This window comes from Scyliorhinus torazame, chromosome 28, assembly GCF_047496885.1.
Source record: "Scyliorhinus torazame isolate Kashiwa2021f chromosome 28, sScyTor2.1, whole genome shotgun sequence".
Classification (NCBI taxonomy): domain Eukaryota; kingdom Metazoa; phylum Chordata; class Chondrichthyes; order Carcharhiniformes; family Scyliorhinidae; genus Scyliorhinus; species Scyliorhinus torazame.
Genome location: NC_092734.1, coordinates 34,047,414 through 34,069,030, shown reverse-complemented (window position 1 = coordinate 34,069,030; position 21,617 = coordinate 34,047,414). Strand labels below are relative to the sequence as shown.

General features: G+C 49.3%; 1 protein-coding gene across 1 annotated transcript in view; it reads left to right on the top strand.

Annotated features, from left to right (window-relative positions):
• Positions 1 to 21,617, top strand: part of LOC140403679 (S-adenosylmethionine synthase-like) — a 228,937-nt gene that overhangs the window by 191,198 nt on the left and 16,122 nt on the right. The window contains exons 4-5 of the mRNA XM_072491843.1: positions 1,423 to 1,535; positions 21,040 to 21,183. Coding sequence (XP_072347944.1) covers positions 1,423 to 1,535; positions 21,040 to 21,183 — 257 coding nt within the window. The remainder of the gene's footprint in view (positions 1 to 1,422; positions 1,536 to 21,039; positions 21,184 to 21,617) is intronic.

The window sequence follows — 21,617 nt, the reverse complement described above, 5'->3', positions numbered from 1 at the left end:
TCAGCCCTAACGCACTGCCCCCACTCAGTGAATCCGGGGAGATGACCCCCAAAGGTCTTCCTGGTTTAATAATCAGTGGCAATTAATCTGAGATGTGTGCCCCGTCAACATTGGAATGGAAAATGTGTCCATTATCCTGTCCATTCAGGAAAGGAGGTATCGGCTTCAATTTCAATAGTTTAACATCTTGGAATTTCACGAGAACTTGTTCAAGTCTCGTTCGTTCATTTCTCTTCCCAGTTTATGAACATTCCGCGGTGGAACCGTTCGCAACAAAGCATCAGCGAGTTAATCATTGATGAAGTTTCCATTGCTCTGACATTCTGGAACGCTGGGCGCCGTTCTGGTCACTGGACCAGCGAGTGGGAAAGCTACAATTCCATCCTGTAACTTTCAACATATTGTAGGGTGCGAGTTTCCAGCCGCGTTGTGCCCGGAGCTGATCCCGTTATTCCGATTGAATAGTGAGAGAGGCCAAAACTGTGCACTCTGGCGATCACGGCGATCCCAACCAGCGGCTCCTGACACAAACTCAGATGCCATTGGAGCCCCCGGGCGGTCAGGGACAGCTGGCACTGGGTAGACCCAGGTTGGCAGTGCCAGGGGGCCGAGGGGTACTGCCAAGGGGCGGGGGCCTGAGAGGGCCATGTCCATAGCTGGGGGAATGAAATGTGGCACTGAAGGGGTGCAAAAATGGGGGGCTTGAGGGGGATAGCTTGAAGGGGGACATGAAGGGGGTATGAAGGGTGGGGGAGTGAAGGGGGTATGAAGGGTGGGGGGTGAAAGCTGGGGGGGGGGGGGGAATGGTGAGCTGACGTAAGCGAGTGGTTGGGGGGGGGGCTCACGTGGGGAGGCTGAAAGGATGATTGGCCTTAAAGATGGGGGCCCTCAGCCACCTCTAGCTGACTTGGGAGCGGGGTGCGATGCCCCGATGATGGCGAGCGTGGATGGGGGTGGGGCTGGGTCACCCTCATGCCTGGGCGGTACGGTATGGAGGGGGAGGGGAGGTCACCTGGATTTTTACTAATGGGGGGGGGCTGCCCCACCGGGGTCAAGTTTTGGGGTGTTGCTCATGTCTGCAGGGGGGTGAGAGTCGCAACGTCTGTGGGTGGGTGGGGGGGATTCAACTTGACATTGAGATCTGGGCACCCCTTTAAAATGACGGCGCAATCTCGGAGGAACCGGTCTTGCCGCATCTTTAATTCCCCATTCCAGAAAAAGTGTAGGATTTTTTTCAGTGAGAATCTCCCCAAGCTCCAAAAAAGTGACTAAGTGTGGGTGAATTGCAATCTGGATCACACCCATAGACCGCTGGAACCGCCCTACAAAACTCATTTTCTGGGGGAATTATGCCGAAGTCTTCACTGTGGAACGTGTGTATCTGTAACTGGGCTCTGACCGATTACATTTTGCTGTGTGCAGGTTTTGACTACAAGACCTGCAACGTTCTGGTTGCCTTGGAGCAGCAATCTCCAGACATCGCGCAGGGAGTCCATCTAGACAGACACGAGGACGACATTGGGGCTGGAGACCAGGTGCATTCATAGCCGTTGCCACTCAGTGGCTGCTAGACTGAGGCCACTGGCCATCTCAATCCAGTGCGCATTCTCAATCCAGTGGGCATTCCCAATCCATTGGGCATTCCCAATCCAGTGGGCATTCCCAATTCAGTGGACATTCTCAATCCAGCAGGCATTCCCAATCCAGTGGGCATTCTCACTCCAGTGGACATTCCCAATCCAGTGGACATTCCCAATCCAGTGGGCATTCTCAATCCAGCGGGCATTCCCAATCCATTGGGCAATCCCAATCCAGTGGACATTCCTAATTCTGTAGGCATTCCCAATCCAGTGCGCATTCCCAATCCAGTGGACATTCCCAATTCTGTTGGCATTCCCAATCCAGTGGACATTCCCAATCCAGTGGGCATTCCCAACCCAGTGCGCATTCCCAATTCAGTGCGCATTCCCAATCCAGTGGGCATTCTCAATCCAGCAGGCATTCCCAATCCATTGGGCATTCCCAATCCCGTGGACATTCCCAATTCTGTAGGCATTCCCAATCCAGTGCGCATTCCCAATCCAGTGGACATTCCCAATCCAGTGGGCATTCCCAATTCTGTAGGCATTCCCAATCCAGTGCGCATTCCCAATCCAGTGGCATTCCCAATCCAGTGGACATTCCCAATCCAGCGGGCATTCCCAATCCAGTGGGCATTCCCAATCCAGCGTACATTCCCAATCCAGTGGGCATTCCCAAACCAGTGGGCATTCCCAATCCAGCGGGCATTCCTAATCCAGTGGGCATTCCCAATCCAGTGGACATTCCCAATCCAGTGGGCATTCCCAAACCAGTGGGCATTCCCAATCCGGTGGGCATTCCCAATCCAGTGCGCATTCCCAATCCAGTGGGCATCCCCAATCCAGCGTGGATTCCCAATCCAGTGGGCATTCCCAATCCAGTGGGCATTCCCAATCCAGCGTGCATTCCCAATCCAGTGGGCATTCCCAATCCAGTAGACTCCCTCAAACTAGGGACCCTCAATATTGGCCAATTCCTCATAAATCCAATGGAGAACCCTGAAGAAGCACCCAAGCCCAGGGAATACTGAGGGATTGTAGTGGTGGGAGGTGAATAGCTTGGATATATTTGAGGGAAAGTGAGACAACAAGACGAGGGAGAAGGGAATGAGAGGATCTGTTAGTAGGCTGGAGGTTAAGGCCGTTGTGGAGAATACAGACTGACACAGACCAGATGGGCTGAAAGTAAATTCTGTGTAATGGCTGGTGACCCCTGAACCAGGAATCTGGGTGACGGCCGTGAGAACATAGGAAGTGGACCTGGCCATTCAGCCCCTCAACCCTGTGTCACCAATCAAGTATATCACGGCTGATACGTGCCTGTACTCCACCTAGAGTGAATCCTCACTTAACATTGAGTGATGTGACATCGTTTCACTTTAACATCGTCAGCATATGCATCGGTGATGCCAGTTTCATTTCCCGTTGTTTGCCACGGACTTCCTCTTCTGTGCCCTGCCTGCTCACTGCTCCATTCCCTCGGCACTTCCCGCCGTCGCTGTCAGTCGCTCTCTTCCTCCCGCTGCCGGCTCCGTCTCTGCCAGAATGCTTGCCTTCATTGGACGGGATGTGGAGATGCCGCCGTTGGACTGGGGTGGGCACAGTAAGGAGTCTTACAACACCAGGTTAAAGTCCAACAGGTCTGTTTCGAATCACTAGCTTTCGGAGCACTGCTCCTTCCTCAGGTGAGTGAAGAGGTGGGTTCATTGGACGGGGCATTGAGTATACTAACTGGCAGGTCATGCTACATGAACCTTGGTAAGGCCACACTTGGAATATTGCGCACAATTCTGGTCTCCACACTACCCAGAAGGATGTAGAGGCTATGGAGAGGGCGCAGAGGAGGTTTACCAGGATGTTGCCTGGTCTGGAGGGTGTTAGCTATGCGGAGAGGCTGAATAGACTCAGACTGTTTTCATTTGAATGACGGAGGTTGAGGGGGTGACATGATAGAAGTCTACAAGATTATGAGGGGCATGGATAGTATGGATGGGCAGGCACTCTTTCCCAGGGTGGAGGGATCAGTCACCAGAGGGCACAGGTTTAAGGTCCATGGGGCAAAGTTTAGAGGAGATGTGCGAGGCAGGTTTTTTTACACAGAAGGTGGTGAGTGTCTGGAACGCGTTGCCAGGGGAGGTTGTGGAAGCAGATACATTAACAGCGTTCAAAAGGCATCTCGACAAACACATGGATAGGATGGGTATCGAGGGATACGGCACTAGGAAGTGCTGAGGGTTTTGGCCAAGGATGATATCATGACCGGTACAGTCTTGGAGGGCCAAAGCGCCTGTTCCTGTGCTGTATTATTTTTTGTTCTTTGCTGTGGCGTTGCTCCCTGTGTTGTTTTCCTTCCTTGCCTACCCGTTTCTGTTCTTACCTTAGTCCCCGGGGGAAGGAATTGGTGGATGTTGAGTCTGGAGAAGGGTGTGTAGATAGCCTGGGTCACATTGAGATCCTAAAAGGTGAGGTGTTGGGCGTCTTGAAAAATATTAAGGTAGATAAGTCCCCAGGGCCTGATGGGATCTACCCCAGAATACTGAAGGAGGCTAGAGAGGAAATTGCTGAGGCCTTGATAGAAATCTTTGGATTCTCACTGGATTCAGGTGATGTTCCGGAGGATTGGAGAATAGCCAATGTTGTTCCTTTGTTTAAGAAGGATAGCAAGGATAATCCAGGGAACTACAGGCCGGTGAGCCTTACGTCAGTCGTAGGGAAATTACTGGAGAGAATTCTTCGAGAAAGGATCTGCTCTCATTTGGAAGCAAGGTATCCAGAAGGTGTACCTGAGCAAGACACCCTCCGTGTTCAAGTGAAGGCAAGCATCCAGCAGAGTGGAGCCGCTGATTGGCTGTTGCGGGGAAAATTTGCATCAGTGCATTGCAGTCACTGTATCCAGACGGTGGTTTGTGGAGGATCTGTTGTCAAGTGGCAGTTAAACCCCAAACACTTCTTCAGTGTTTCCCTCCCTACCTCCTTCTCTAACCAAAAAAAAACAATCACTGTAAGGATCCCAGGTGAGTAAACATCAGGAGGGAGACTCAAGGGCAGGTAGAAGTATTAAGAAGTTGAACTGTGACATCACAGCCAACAGGTAAGTGATTGGCGGGTGATTGGTAAGTAGTTTTTCTTTTCCCTGAGGTGTGTTGATAAGGTAAGGTTTTTCTATTTTTATTTTCTTTTTTCATCGTGTGATTGGTAACAATTTTTCTTTTTTTTTTCCTTTCTCATTTATCCATTATTTGATATTATAGTTGGACTAAGTTAAGCTTAAGGTTAAAAATGGCAGGAGATCTCAGACCTGTGTTATGCTCCTCTTGCTCAATGTGGGAGCTCAGGAATGTGGCTGATGTCCCTGGCTCCTTCACATGCGGGAAGTGTGTCCAGCTGCAGCTCTTGTTAGACCACATGACGGCTCTGGAGCTGCGGATGGACTCATTTTGGAGCAACCGCGATGCTGAGGAGGTCGTGGATAGCACGTTTAGCGAATTGGTCACACCACAGATTAGTATTACTGAGGGAGAAAGGGAATGGGTGACTAAAAGGCAGAGAAAAAGCAGGAAGGCAGTGCAGGTGTCCCCTGCGGTCATCCTCCAAAACAGGTATACCGTTTTGGATACTGTTGGGGGAGCTGACTCACCAGGGGAAGGCAGCAGTAGCCAGGTTCATGGCATCGTGGCTGGCTCTGCTGTACAGAAGGGCGGGAAAAAGAGTGGAAGGGTTATAGTCATAGGGGATTCAATTGTAAGGGGAGTAGATAGGCGGTTCTGTGGTCGAAAACGAGACTTCCAAATGGTATGTTGCCTCCCGGGTGCACGGGCCAGGGATGTCTCAGATCGGCTGCAGAAGATTCTGAAGGGGGAGGGTGAACAGCCAGTTGTCGTGGTGCATATAGGCACCAATGATATAGGTAAAAAACGTGTTGAAGTCCTACAAGCAGAATTTAGGGAGTTAGGAGCCAAGTTAAAAAATCGGACCTCAGAGATAGTAATCTCAGGATTGCGACCAGTGCCACGTGGTAGTCAGAGTAGAAATGAAAGAATAGGCAGGATGAATGTGTGGCTTGAGAGATGGTGCAGGAGGGAGGGGTTCAGATTTTTGGGACATTGGGACCGGTTCTGGGGGAGGTGGACTACTACAAATTGGACAGTCTACACCTGGGCCAGACTGGAACCAATGTCCTTGGGGGTGCTTTTGCTAACGCTGTTGGGGAGGGTTTAAACTAATGTGGCAGGGGGATGGGAACCAAATGAGGCGGTTAGTGGACAGTAAGGAGGTAGTAACTAAAGCCTGTCAGGAACTAGGTCATGAAGTCAGCGTGACTAAGGGGAAGAGTAGGCAGGGAGCAGATGATGAAAGCAACGGGACTGGTGGTCTGAGGTGCATTTGTTTTAATGCAAGAAGTGTAGTAGATAACAGAACGAAGTCTTACAACACCAGGTTAAAGTCCAACAGGTTTGTTTCGATGTCACTAGCTTTCGGAGCGCTGCTCCTTCCTCAGGTGAATGAAGAGGTATGTTCCAGAAACATATATATAAACAAATTCAAAGATGCAAGACAATGCTTAGAATGCGAACATTTGCAGTTAATTAAGTGTTTACATATCCAGAGATGGGGTAACCCCAGGTTAAAGAGGTGTGAATTATGTCAAGCCAAGACAGTTGGTAGGATTTCGCAGGCCATATGGTGGGGGATTAATGTAATGCGACATGAATCCCAGGTCCCGGTTGAGGCCGCACTCATGTGTGCGGAACGTGGCTATATGTTTATGCTCGGCGATTCTGCGTTGTCGCGTGTCCTGAAGGCCGCCTTGGAGAACTCTTACCTGGAGATCAGAGGCTGAATGCCCTTGACTGCTGAAGTGTTCCCCGACTGGAAGGGAACATTCCTGCCTGGTGATTGTCGCACGATGTCCGTTCATTCGTTGTCGCAGCGTCTGCATGGTCTCGCCAATGAACTACGCTTCAGGACATCCTTTCCTGCAGCGTATGAGGTAGACAACGTTAGCCGAGTCGCACGAGTACGTACCGCGTACCTGGTGTTCTCACGTGTAATGGTGGTATCTATGTCAATGATCTGGCACGTCTTGCAGAGATTGCCATGGCAGGGTTGTGTGGTGTCGTGGTCGCTTTTCTGAAGGCTTGTTTGTTTGAGTTTGCGCGGTTGTTTGAAGGCAAGTAGTGGGGGTGTGGGGATGACATTGGCAAGATGTTCATCTTCATCGATGATGTGTTGAAGACTGCGAAAAGGATGTCGTAGCTTCTCCGCTCCGGGAAAGTACTGGATGACGAAGGGTACTCTGTCGGTTGTGTCCCGTGTTTGTCTTCTGAGGAGGTCGGTGCGGTTTTTTGCTGTGGCGCGTTGGAACTGTCGATCGATGAGTCGAGCGCCATATCCCGTTCGTACGAGGGCATCTTTCAGCGTCTGTAGATGTCTGTTACCCTCCTCCTCGTCTGAGCAGATCCTGTGTATACGGAGGGCTTGTCCATAGGGGATGGCTTCTTTAATGTGTTTAGGGTGGAAGCTGGAGAAGTGGAGCATCATGAGGTTATCCGTGGGCTTGCGGTAAAGCAAAGTGCTGAGGTGACCGTCCTTGATGGAGACGAGTGTGTCCAAGAATGCAACTGATTGTGGAGAGTAGTCCATGGTGAGTCTGATGGTGGGATGGAACTTATTGATGTCATAGTGTAGTCGTTTCAGTGATTCTTCACCGTGGGTCCAAAGGAAAAAAATGTCATTGATGTATCTGGTGTATAACGTCGGTTGAAGGTCCTGTGCGGTAAGGAGGTCTTGTTCGAATTTGTGCATGAAGATGGTGGAATATTGAGGTGCAAATGTGGTCCCCATGGCTGTGCCGTGCGTCTGGATGAAGAACTTATTGTCGAAGGCAAAGACGTTGTGATCCAGAATGAAGCGGATGAGTTGCAGAATTGTGCCTGGGGATTGGCAGTTGTCGGTGTTGAGTACTGAGGCTGTTGCAGCAGTGCCATCGTCATGGGGGATGCTGGTGTAGAGTGCTGAGACGTCCAGTGAGACGGAGCAGTGCTCCGAAAGCTAGTGTTTGAAACAAACCTGTTGGACTTTAACCTGGTGTTGTAAGACTTCTTACTGTGCTCACACCAGTCCAACGCCGGCATCTCCACATCATGGCTACCATCGACACCGCAAACTGCCGGCTCAAAGTGGAGAGGATCTCCAGGAAGATCGCGCATATAGACACTGACATTAAGTTTCTACAAAGATGCAAGAAAGCAGACAAGATCCCGAAAGTGCCACAGATCACAAATCCACTCAAGTCGACCTACAACACAGACTACGCTGAGAGACTCTGCCGTCGCACCTCTCTCACACTCCTCAACCACCTCGTACGCCAGCTCTACAGCAGACGACGCAACCTGGAAACCAAGATAGAGGCCATATTCTCAAGTTGCGCTCAGGACGCAGCAGACCAGCTGCGGAACACCGTCAAACAGATGAGACAACAATATTATGCCACCTATATGCACACCAAGAACAGGAAGCTTGGGAAACTTGGAATCACCACCAGCAGCAACCAAGCTTCCCCCGGTACCACAGTAGAAAACAATACCGGGAAATCTATTGTCAACTTATCAGACAACGCCCTTCAACCAGACGAAATCGAAGTCCTCAGCAGAGGGCTCAATTTCTGCACCACCACCAAAATGGGCCCCATCAGTATCGCGGCAGACACGGAGGAATTCATCAGGCGAATGAGGCTCCGGGAATTCTTCCACAGACCCCAAGAAACCGACAGCGAACCCAAGGAGACTACCAATGAACCGGAACAGCATACCGAGAAATCTGCGGTGCGGCAACCGAAGAGGAAAGAGTCGAATTGGACCTCTCCGGAAGGCCGCTGCCCTAGACTTGACATGTATGCTCAAGTCTTCAGGACTCGCGCCAATGCCAGATTCATCAGTCGCATTCACAAGACAGCCCCGAACGTCAACCAAGCACAACGCAACACCATCCGCGCTCTCAAGACCAACCGCAGCATCGTCATCAAACCAGCAGACAAAGGAGGGGCCACCGACATACTGAACAGAACGGACTACTGCAAAGAAGTGTACCACCAACTCAACAACCAGGAACACTACAGACAGTTACCCGCAGATCCGACCAAGGAACACATCCGCCAACTCAACAGACTGATCAAGACCTTGGATCCAGACCTTCAGAGCACCCTACGTGCTCTCATCCCACGTACTCCCCGCATTGGAGATCTCTACTGCCTCCCGAAAATACACAAGGCCAACACACCAGGCTGTCCTATCGTTTCAGGCAATGGGACCCTGTGTGAGAACCTCTCTGGCTACATCGAGGGCATCTTGAAACCCATCGTACAAGGTACGCCAAGCTTCTGTCGCGACACGACGGACTTCCTACAGAAACCCAGCACCCATGGACCAGTTGAACCAGGAACATTCCTCATCACAATGGACGTCTCGGCACTCTACACCAGGATCACCCATGACGATGGCACTGCTGCAACAGCCTCAGGACTCAACACCGACAACTGCCAATCTCCAGGCGCAATTCTGCAACTTATCCGCTTCATTCTGGATTTCAACGTCTTCACCTTCAACAATAAGTTCTTCATCCAGACACACGGAACAGCCATGGGGACCAAATTAGCACCTCAATATGCCAACATCTTCATGCACAAATTCGAACAAGACCTCCTCATCGCACAGGACCTCCAACCGACGTTATACACCAGATACATTGATGACATTTCTTTCCTTTGGACCCACAGCGAAGAATCACTGAAACGACTACACGATGACATCAATAAGTTCCATCCCACCATCAGACTCACCATCGACTACTCTCCAAAATCAGTTGCATTCTTGGACACACTCGTCTCCATCAAGGACGGTCACCTCAGCACTTCGCTTTACCGCAAACCCACGGATAACCTCATGATGCTCCACTTCTCCAGCTTCCACCCGAAACACATTAAAGAAGCCATCCCCTAAGGACAAGCCCTCCGTATACACAGGATCTGCTCAGACCAGGAGGAGCGTAACAGACATCTACAGACGCTGAAAGGTGCCCTCGTACGAACGGGATATGGCGCTCGACTCATCGATCGACAGTTCCAACACGTCACAGCAAAAAACCACGCCGACCTCCTCAGAAGATAAACACGGGACACAACCGTCAGAGTACCCTTCGTCGTCCAGTACTTTCCCGGAGCGGAGAAACTATGACATCTTCTTCACAGCCTTCAACACGTCATCGATGAAGATGAACATCTTGTCAATGTCAACCCCACACCCTCACTACTTGCCTTCAAACAACCGCGCAATCTCAAACAAACCATTGTTTGCAGCAAACTACCCAGCCTTCAGAACAGCGACCACGACACCACACAACCCTGCCATGGCAATCTCTGCAAGACATGCCAGATCATCGACATGGATACCACCATTACACGTGAGAACACCACCCACCAGGTACGTGGTACATACTCGTGCAACTCGATCAACGTTGTCTACCTCATACGCTGCAGGAACGGATGTCCCGAAGTGTGGTACATTGGCGAGACCATGCAGACGCTGCGACGAATGAACGGACATCGCGCGACAATCACCAGGCAGGAATGTTCCCTTCCAGTCGGGGAACACTTCAGCAGTCAAGGGCATTCAGCCTCTGATCTCCGGGTAAGCATTCTCCAAGGCGGCCTTAAGGACGCGCGACAACGCAGAATCGCCGAGCAGAAACCTATAGCCAAGTTCCGCACACGTGAGTGCGGCCTCAACCGGGACCTGGGATTCATGTCGCATTACATTCATTCCCCACCGTCTGGCCTGGGCTTGCGAAATCCTACCAACTGTCCTTGCCTGAGACAATTCACACCTCTTTAACCTGGGGTTACCCCTATTTCTGGATCTGTAAAGACTTAACTAACTGCAAATGCTCGCATTCTAAGCATTGTCTTGCATCTTTGAATTTGTCTATATATGTTTCTGGAACATACCTCTTCATTCAGCTGAGGAAGGAGCAGCGCTCCGAAAGCTAGTGTTTGAAACAAACCTGTTGGACTTTAACCTGGTGTTGTAAGACTTCTTACTGTGCTCACACCAGTCCAACGCCGGCATCTCCACATCATGGGAGTATGATGTTATTGCTATTACTGAGGCTTGGTTGAGGGAAGGGCATTATTGGCAACTAAATATCCCAGGATATCCATGCTTCAGGCGGGATAGAGAGGGAGGTAAAAGGGGTGGAGGAGTTGCATTACTGGTCAGAGAGGATATCACAGCTGTGCTGAAGGAGGGCACTATGGAGGATTCGAGCAGTGAGGCAATATGGGCAGAGCTCAGAAATAGGAAGGGTGCGGTAACAATGTTGGGACTGTACTACAGACCTCCCAACAGCGAGCGTGAGATAGAGGTACAAATATGTAAACAGATTATGGAAAGATGTAGGAGCAACAGGGTGGTGGTGGTGATAGGAGATTTTAATTTTCCCAACATTGACTGGGATACACTTAGTGTCAGAGGTCTAGATGGAGCAGAATTTGTAAGGAGCATCCAGGAGGGTTTTCTAGAGCAGTATGTAAATAGTCCAACTCGGGAAGGGGCCATACTGGACCTGGTGTTGGGGAATGAGCCCAGCCAGGTGGTTGAAGTTTCAGTCGGGGATTACTTTGGGAATAGTGATCAAAATTCTGTAAGTTTTAAAATACTCATGGACAAAGACGAGAGTAGTCCTAAAGGAAGAGTGCTAAATTGGGGGAAGGCCAACGATACCAAAATAAAGAGAGGTTGATTAGAATGCAGGACAGACATGTCCCTGTGAAAATGAGGGATAGAAATGGCAAGATTAGGGAACCATGGATGACAGGTGAAATTGTGAGACTAGCTAAGAGGAAAAAGGAAGCATACATAAGGTCTAGGCGACTGAAGACAGACGAAGCTTTGGAAGAATATCGGGAATGTAAGACCAATCTGAAACGAGGAATCAAGAGGGCTAAAAGGCGTCATGAAATATCTTTAGCAAACAGGGTTGAGGAAAATCCCAAAGCTTTTATTCATATATAAGGAGCAAGAGGGTAACTAGAGAAAGGGTTGGTCCACTCTAGGACAAAGGGGGAAAGTTATGCGTGGAGTCAGAGACAATGGGTGAGATTCTTAACGAGTACTTTGAACAAAGAACAAAGAACAAAGAAAAGTACAGCACAGGAACAGGCCCTTCAGCCCTCCAAGCCCGTGCCAACCATGCTGCCCAACTAAACTACAATCTTCTACACTTCCTGGGTCCGTATCCCTCTATTCCCATCCTATTCATGTATTTGTCAAGATGCCCCTTAAATGTCACTATCGTCCCTGCTTCCACCACCTCATCCGGCAGCGAGTTCCAGGCACTCACTACCCTCTGTGTAAAAAACTTGCCTCGTACATCTACTCTAAACCTTGCCCCTCGCACCTTAAAACTATGCCCCCTAGTAATTGACCCCTCTACCCTGGAGAAAAGCCTCTGACTATCCACTCTGTCTATGCCCCTCATAATTTTGTAGACCTCTATCAGGTCGCCCCTCAACCTCTGTCGTTCCAGTGAGAACAAACCGAGTTTATTCAACCGCTCCTCATAGCTAATGCCCTCCATACCAGGCAACATTCTGGTAAATCTCTTCTGCACCCTCTCGAAAGCCTCCACATCCTTCTGGTAGTGTGGCGACCAGAATTGAACACTGTACTCCAAGTGTGGCCTAACTAAGGTTCCATACAGCTGCAACATGACTTGCCAATTCTTATACTCAATGCCCCGGCCAATGAAGGCAAGCATGCCGTTTGCCTTCTTGACTACCTTCTCCACCTGTGTTGCCCCTTTCAGTGACCTGTGGACCTCTACACCTAGATCTCTCTGACTTTCAATACTCTTGAGGGTTCTACCATTCACTGTATATTCCCTACCTGCATTAGACCTTCCAAAATGCATTACCTCACATTTGTCTGGATTAAACTCCATCTGCCATCTCTCTGCCCAAGTCGCCAAACAATCTAAATCCTGCTGTATCCTCTGACAGTCCTCACCGCTATCCGCAATTCCACCAACTTTTGTGTCGTCTGCAAACTTACTAATCAGACCAGTTACAGTTTCCTCCAAATCATTTATATATACTACAAACAGCAAAGGTCCCAGCACTGATCCCTGCGGAACACCATTAGTCACAGCCCTCCGATTAGAAAAGCATCCTTCCATTGCTACTCTTTGCCTTCTATGACCGAGCCAGTTCTGTATCCACCTTGCCAGCTCACCCCTGATCCCGTGTGACTTCACCTTTTGCAGTAGTCTACCATGAGGGACCTTGTCAAAGACCTTACTGAAGTCCATATAGACAAGATCCACTCCCTACCTGCATCAATCATCTTTGTGACCTCTTCGAAAAACTCTATCAAGTTAGTGAGAAACAACCACCCCTTCACAAAATATGCTGCCTCTCACTAATACGTCCATTTGCTTCCAAATGGGAGTAGATCCTGTCTCGAAGAATTCTCTTCAGTAATTTCCCTACCACTGACGTAAGGCTCCCTGGATTATCCTTGCTACCCTTCTTAAACAGAGGAACAACATTGGCTATTCTCCAGTCCTCCGGGACATCACCTGAAGACAGTGAGGATCCAAAGATTTCTGTTAAGGACTCAGCAATTTCCTCTCTAGCCTCCTTCAGTATTCTGGGGTAGATCCCATCAGGCCCTGGGGACTTATCTACCTTTGCATCGGTATTCACCGAGGAGAGGGACATGACGGATGTTGAGGTTAGGGATAGATGTTTGATTACTCTAGGTCAAGTCAGCATAAGGAGGGAGGATGTGTTGGGTATTCTAAAAGGCATTAAGGTGGACAAGTCCCCAGGTCCGGATGGGATCTATCCCAGGTTACTGAGGGAAGTGAGAGAGGAAATAGTTGGGGCCATAACAGATATCTTAGCAGCATCCTTGAACACAGGTGAGGTACCGGAGGACTGGAGAATTGCTAATGTTGTCCCCTAGTTTAAGAAGGGTAGCAGGGATAATCCAGATAATTATAGACCGGTGAGCCTGACGTCAGTGGTAGGGAAGCTGCTGGAGAAGGTACTGAGGGATAGGATCTATTCATATTTGGCAGAAAATGGGCTTATGAAATGAAATGAAAATGAAATGAAAATCGCTTATTGTCACAAGTCGGCTTCAATGAAGTTACTGTGAAAAGCCTCTAGTCGCCACATTCTGGCGCCTGTTCGGGGAGGCTGTTACGGGAATTGAACCGTGCTGCTGGCCTGCCTTGGTCTGCTTTCAAAGCCAGCGATTTAGCCCTGTGCTAAACAGCCCCAGTTATCAGTGATAGGCAGCATGGTTTTGTGCAGGGAAGGTCATGTCTTACCAACTTAATAGAATTCTTTGAGGAAGTGACAACGTTGATTGATGAGGGAAGGGCTGTAGATGTCATATACATGGACATCTTGATAAGGCATTTGATAAGGTTCCCCATGGTAGGCTGAGGGGGAAAGTGAAGTCTCATGCGGTCCAGGGTGTACTAGCTAGATGGATAAAGAACTGGCTGGGCAACAGGAGATAGAGAATAGTAGTGGAAGGGAGTTTCTCAAAATGGAGAACTGTGACCAGCGGTGTTCCACAGGGATCCGTGCTGGGACCACTGTTGTTTGTGAGATACTTAAATGATCTGGAGGAAGGTATAGGTGGTCTGATTAGCAAGTTTGCAGATGACACTAAGATTGGTGGAGTAGCAGATAGTGAAGGGGACTGTCAGAGAATACAGCAGAATATAGATAGATTGGAGAGTTGGGTGGAGAAATGGCAGGTGGAGTTCAATCCGGACAACTGCGAGGTGATGCATTTTGGAAGATCCAATTCAAGAGCGAACTCTACGGTAAATGAAAAAGCCCTGGGGAAAATTGATCTACAGAGAGATCTGGGTGTTCAGGTCCATTGTACCCTGAAGGTGGCTGCGCAGGTCGATAGAGTGGTCAAGAAGGCATACGGCATGCTTTCCTTCATCGGAAGGGGTATTGAGTACAAGAGTTGGCAGGTCATGTTACAGTTGTGTAAGACTTTGGTTCAACCACATTTGGAATACTGCGTACAGTTCTGGTCGCCACATTACCAAAAGGATGTGGATGTTTTGGAGAAGGGGCAGAGGAGGTTCACCAGGATGTTGTCTGGTATGGAGCTAGCTATGAAGAGAGGTTGAGTAGATTAGGATTATTTTCATTAGAAAGACGGAGATTGAGGGGGGACCTCATTGAGGTCTACAAAATCATGAGAGGTATAGACAGGGTGAATAGCAAGAAGCTTTTACCCAGAGTGGGGAACTCAATTACTAGAGGTCACGAGTTCAAGGTGAGAGGGGAAAAGTTTAAGGGAGATATGCGTGGAAAGTTCTTTACGCAGAGGGTGGTGGGTGCCTGGAACGCATTGCCAGTGGAGGTGAGAGAGGTTGGCACAATAGCGTAATTTAAGATGTATCTAGACAGATACATGAATGGGCAGGAAGCAGAGGGACACAGATCCTTAGAAAATAGGCGACAGTTTTAGATAGAGGATCTGGATCGGCGCAGGCTTGGAGGGCCGAAGGGCCTGTTCCTGTGCCGTAATTTTTCTTTGTTCTTTGTTCAACTGGACGTAATAGCGCGAGGCAGCACGGTTTTGTGAAGGGGAGGTCGTGTCTCACTAACTTGATGGAGTTTTTCGAGGAGGTCGCAAAGATGATTGATGCAGGTAGGGCAGTGGATGTTGTCTTTATGGACTTCAGTAAGGTCTTTGACAAGGTCACTCATGGCAGACTTGTACAAATGATGAAGTCACACGGGATTAGGGGTGAGCTGGCAAGATGGATACAGAACTGGCTAGGTCATAGAAGGCAGAGCGTAACAATGGAAGGGTGTTTTTCTGATTTGGAGGGCTGTCCCCAGTGGTATTCCGCAGGGATCAGTGCTGGGACATTTGCTGTTTGTAGTATATATACATGATTTGGAGGAAAATGTAACTGCTCTGATTAGTAAGTTTGCAGACGACACAAAGGTTGGTGGAATTGCGGATAGCAATGAGGACTGTCAGAGGATACAGCAGGATTTAGATCGTTTGGAGACTTGGGCGGAGAGATGGCAGATGGAGTTTAATCCAGACAAATGTGAGGTAATGCATTTTGGAAGGTCTAATACAGGTAGGGAATACACAGTGAATGGTAGAACCCTCAAGAGTGTTGACAGTCAGAGAGATCTAGTTGTACAGGTCCACAGGTCACTGAAAGGGACAACACAGGTGGAGAAGGTAGCCAAGAAGGCATACGGGGCATGCTTGCCTTAATTGGCCGGGGCATTGAGTATAAAAATTGGCAAGTCATGTTGCAGCTGTATAGAACCTTAGTTAGGCCACACTTGGAGTACAAAGAACAAAGAACAAAGAAATGTACAGCACAGGAACAGGCCCTTCGGCCCTCCAAGCCGGCGCCGACCATGCTGCCCGACTAAACTACAATCTTCTACCCTTCCTGGGTCAGTATCCCTCTATTCCCATCCTATTCATGTATTTGTCAAGATGCCCCTTAAATGTCACTATCGTCCCTGCTTCCACAACCTCCTCCGGTAGCGAGTTCCAGGCACCCACTACCCTCTGCGTAAAAAACTTGCCTCGTACATCTCCTCTAAACCTTGCCCCTCTCACCTTAAACCTATGCCCCCTAGTAATTGACCCCTCTACCCCGGGGAAAAGCCTCTGACTATCCACTCTGTCTATGCCTCTCGTAATTTTGTAGACCTCTATCAGGTCGCCCCTCAACCTCATTCGTTCCAGTGAGAACAAACCGAGTTTATTCAACCGCTCCTCATAGCTAATGCCCTCCATACCAGGCAACATTCTGGTAAATCTCTTCTGCACCCTCTCGAAAGCCTCCACATCCTTCTGGTAGTGTGGCGACCAGAATTGAACACTATACTCCAAGTGTGGCCTAACTAAGGTTCCATACAGCTGCAACATGACTTGCCAATTCTTATACTCAATGCCCTGGCCAATGAAGGCAAGCATGCCGTATGCCTTCTTGACTACCTTCTCCACCTGTGTTGCCCCTTTCAATGACCTGTGGACCTGTACTCCTAGATCTCTTTGACTTTCAATACTCTTGAGGGTTCTACCATTCACTGTATATTCCCTACCTGCGTTAGTCCTTCCAAAATGCATTACCTCACATTTGTCCGGATTAAACTCCATCTGCCATCTCTCCGCCCAAGTCTCCAGACAATCTAAATCCTGCTGTATCCTCCGACAGTCCTCATCGCTATCCGCAATTCCACCAACCTTTGTGTCGTCTGCAAACTTACTAATCAGACCAGTTACATTTTCCTCCAAATCATTTATATATACTACAAAGAGCAAAGGTCCCAGCACTGATCCCTGTGGAACACCACTGGTCACAGCCCTCCAATGAGAAAAGCATCCTTCCATTGCTACCCTCTGCCTTCTATGGCCTAGCCAGTTCTGTATCCACCTTGCCAGCTCACCCCTGATCCCGTGTGACTTCACCTTTTGTACTAGTCTACCATGAGGGACCTTGTCAAAGGCCTTACTGAAGTCCATATAGACAACATCCACTGCCCTGCCTGCATCAATCATCTTAGTGACCTCCTCGAAAAACTCTATCAAGTTAGTGAGACACGACCTCCCCTTCACAAAACCATGCTGCTTCTCACTAATACGTCCATTTGCTTCCAAATGGGAGTAGATCCTGTCTCGAAGAATTCTCTCCAGTAATTTCCCTACCACTGAAGTAAGGCTCACCGGCCTGTAGTTCCCGGGATTATCCTTGCTACCCTTCTGAAACAGAGGAACAACATTGGCTATTCTCCAGTCCTCTGGGACATCCCCTGAAGACAGCGAGGATCCAAAGATTTCTGTCAAGGCCTCAGCAATTTCCTCTCCAGCCTCCTTCAGTATTCTGGGGTAGATCCCATCAGGCCCTGGGGACTTATCTACCTTAATATTTTTTAAGACACCCAACACCTCGTCTTTTTGGATCACTATGTGACCCAGGCTATCTACACCCCCTTCTCCAGACTCAACATCTACCAATTCCTTCTCTTTGGTGAATACCGATGCAAAGTATTCATTTAGTACCTCACCCATTTCCTCTGGCTCCACACATAGATTCCCTTGCCTATCCTTCAGTGGGCCAACCCTTTCCCTGGCTACCCTCTTGCTTTTTATGTACGTGTAAAAAGCCTTGGGATTTTCCTTAACCCTATTTGCCAATGACTTTTCGTGACCCCTTCTAGCCCTCCTGACTCCTTGCTTAATTAAGTTCCTTCATACTTTCCTTATATTCCAGGCAGGCTTCGTCTGTTCCCAGCCTTTTAGCCCTGACAAATGCCTCCTTTTTCTTTTTGACGAGGCCTACAATATCACTCGTCATCCAAGGTTCCCGAAAGTTGCCGTATTTATCCTTCTTCCTCACAGGAACATGCCGGTCCTGTATTCCTTTCAACTGCCACTTGAAAGCCTCCCACATGTCAGATGTTGATTTGCCCTCAAACATCCACCCCCAATCTATGTTCTTCAGTTCCCGCCTAATATTGTTATAATTAGCCTTCCCCCAATTTAGCACATTCATCCTAGGACCACTCTTATCCTTGTCCACCAGTACTTTAAAACTTACTGAATTGTGGTCACTGTTACCGAAATGCTCCCCTACTGAAACATCTACCACCTGGCCGGGCTCATTCCCAAATACCAGGTCCAGTACCACCCCTTCCCTAGTGGACTGTCTACATATTGTTTTAAGAAGCCCTCCTGGATGCTCCTTACAAACTCCGCCCCGTCTAAGCCCCTGGCACTAAGTGAGTCCCAGTCAATATTGGGCAAGTTGAAGTCTCCCATCACCACAACCCTGTTGTTTTTACTCTTTTCCAAAATTTGTCTACCTATCTGCTCTTCTATCGCCCGCTGGCTGTTGGGAGGCCTGTAGTATAACCCCAACATTGTGACTGCACCCTTCTTATTCCTGATCTCTACCCATATAGCCTCACTGCCCTCTGAGGTGTCCTCTCGCAGTACAGCTGTGATATTCTCCCGAACCAGTAGCGCAACTCCGCCTCCCCTTTTACATCCCCCTCTATCCCGCCTGAAACATCTAAATCCTGGAACGTTTAGCTGCCAATCCTGCCCTTCCCTCAACCAGGTCTCTGTAATGGCAACAACATCATAGTTCCAAGTACTAATCCAAGCTCTAAGTTCATCTGCCTTACCCGTAATACTTCTTGCATTAAAACATATGCACTTCAGGCCACCAGACCCGCCGCGTTCAGCAACTTCTCCCTGTCTGCTCTGCCTCAGAGCCACACTGTCCCTATTCCCTAGTTCTCCCTCAATGCTCTCACCTTCTGACCTATTGCTCCCTTGCCCACCCCCCTGCCATACTAGTTTAAACCCTCCCGTGTGACACTAGCAAACCTTGCGGCCAGGATATTTATGCCTCTCCGGTTTAGATGCAACCCGTCCTTCTTATACAGGTCACACCTGCCCCGGAAGAGCTCCCAGTGGTCCAGATAATGGAAACCCTCCCTCCTACACCAGCTGTTTAGCCACGTGTTTAGCTGCTCTATCTTCCTATTTCTAGCCTCACTGGCACGTGGCACAGGGAGTAATCCCGAGATTACAACCCTCGAGGTCCTGTCTTTTAACTTTCTGCCTAGCTCCCTGAACTCCTGCTGCAGGACCTCATGCCCCTTCCTGCCTATGTCGTTAGTACCAATATGTACAACGACCTCTGCCTGTTTGCCCTCCCCCTTCAGGATGCCCTCTACCCGTTTGGAGACATCCTGGACCCTGGCACCAGGGAGGCAACATACCATCCTGGAGTCTCTTTCACGTCCACAGAAGCGCATATCTGTGCCCCTGACTCTTGAGTCCCCTATTACTATTACTCTTCTGCGCTTTGACCCTCCCTTCTGAACATCAGAGCCAGCCGTGGTGCCACTGCTCTGGCTGCTGCTGTTTTCCCCTGATAGGCTATCCCCCCCGACAGTATCCAAAGGGGTATATCTGTTCGAGAGGGGGACAACCACAGGGGATTCCTGCACTGACTGCCTGCCCTTTCTGGTGGTCACCCATTTCTCTGCCTGCACCTTGGGTGTGACCACATTTACATAACTGCAATCTATGACGCTTTCCGCCATAGTATTCAATTATAGTATAGTGTATAGTGTTCAATTCTGGTTGCCACACTACCAGAAGGATGTGGAGGCTTTCAAGAGGGTGCAGAAGAGATTTACCAGGATGTTGCCTGGTATGGAGGGCATTAGCAATGAGGAGAGGTTGAATAAACTTGGATTGTTCTCACTGGAACGACAGAGGTTGAGGGGCGACCTGATAGAGGTCTACAAAATTATGAGGGACATGGACAGAGAGGATAGTCAGAGGTTTTTCCCCAGGGTAGAGGGGTCAATTACTTGGGAGCGTAGGTTTAAGGTACGAGGGTCAAGGTTTAGAGGAGATGTACGAGGCAAGTTTTTTACGCAGAGGGTAGTGGGTGCCTGGAACCCGCTGCCAGAGGAGTTGGTGGAAGCAGGGACGATACTGACGTTTAAGGGGCATCTTGACAAATACATGAATAGGATGGGAATAGAGGGATACGGTCCCCAGAATTGTAGAAGATTTTAGTTTAGCCGGGCATCATGGTCGGCACGGGCTTGGAGGGCCGAAGGGCCTGATCCTGTGCTGCACTTTTCTTCCTGTTCTTTGTTCTCCACCCACGGCTGCTGGCTTCGCCCCTGGCTCCACTCTGAACTGACACTGAAGTCCTGGGCTCCATCACACGGCAGAGGTTGGTCAATGTAGCTAGTCAGGACTTCAGCTGCTACCTGCACCTTCCAGCGTCTGCCACTAGATGGAGCCCAGCCAATGTAAAAGTGATGATTTGCAAGTGGGTGTCATGTGATCCTTTTAAACATTTTAAATTGTGCGATTCTGTATAATGCATTTCTTTCGTATTTGGTGATATATTTTTAGTTTGCTAGTTACTTCAGCTATGAATGCACAGCGCGGCACGTTTATGATGCAGTATTTTAATTTGTAAACTATTTTACTCTGGGTGAGAAATGTCCCAAGGCACCAAACTCCAGCTTTAACATGAATTCCTATGGGAACATGCGATTCGCTTAAAGTTGTTTCACTTTAAGTTGTGATTTTCGTGAATGTAGCCACAACTTTAGGTTAGGGTTCCCTGAGGATTGTACAATGAATCACAACAGAAGTAAACCATTCAGCCCATCATATCTGTATGTTGTTATCCCATGATAGTCTTAGCAAATGGCCCACTGGTCTTAATCTTGGAAGTCAGGGTGGGAGAGGGGTGGAGGCATTTTGGTCCTGACCCAGTCTGGATGAGGAAAGGAAAACCAACCTCTTAATTCGCTAAGCAAGCGCTTATGTCCTGTTTTCAGGGTCTGATGTTCGGATACGCTACAGATGAGACAGAGGAATGCATGCCATTGACAATTATCCTGGCGCACCGGCTCAACTACAAGATGGCTCAGCTCCGCCGTGACCGGACACTGCCCTGGCTCAGACCTGACTCCAAGACCCAGGTGGGTGACATTTCTAAGCTGCCCGTCAGCGCGGGGGTTCCCCCGGCGCTGCTACCTCACAGGTTGCCAGAGAGGCTTGGCATCATTTCAAGGCAGCCAGATAGGGGGCGGGGTTCCCCGTTGGCCGACGGCGTACTCTCAAAACGCGATTGGCCGGAGAATCGTTTCCGACGCCAAAACCGCGGCGGGGAGCGATTTGATGTCAAATTGCAATTCTCCGTCAACTCAACAGCGCATGAATGCGTTCCAGAACGCACGTACCGTAAACACCGTTTGCATATCAATAAGGGGCCCGACCCGGTATTTTCCGGAGTCGCCGCGATTCTTCTCCTCCGATGAGCCGAGTTCCCGACGTGCTTTTAAAAATGGTCAAACCGGCGTCGTGGCTGCTGAGGGAGAGCGAGGGGGATACGGAGAGTGTCCAACATCGCCAG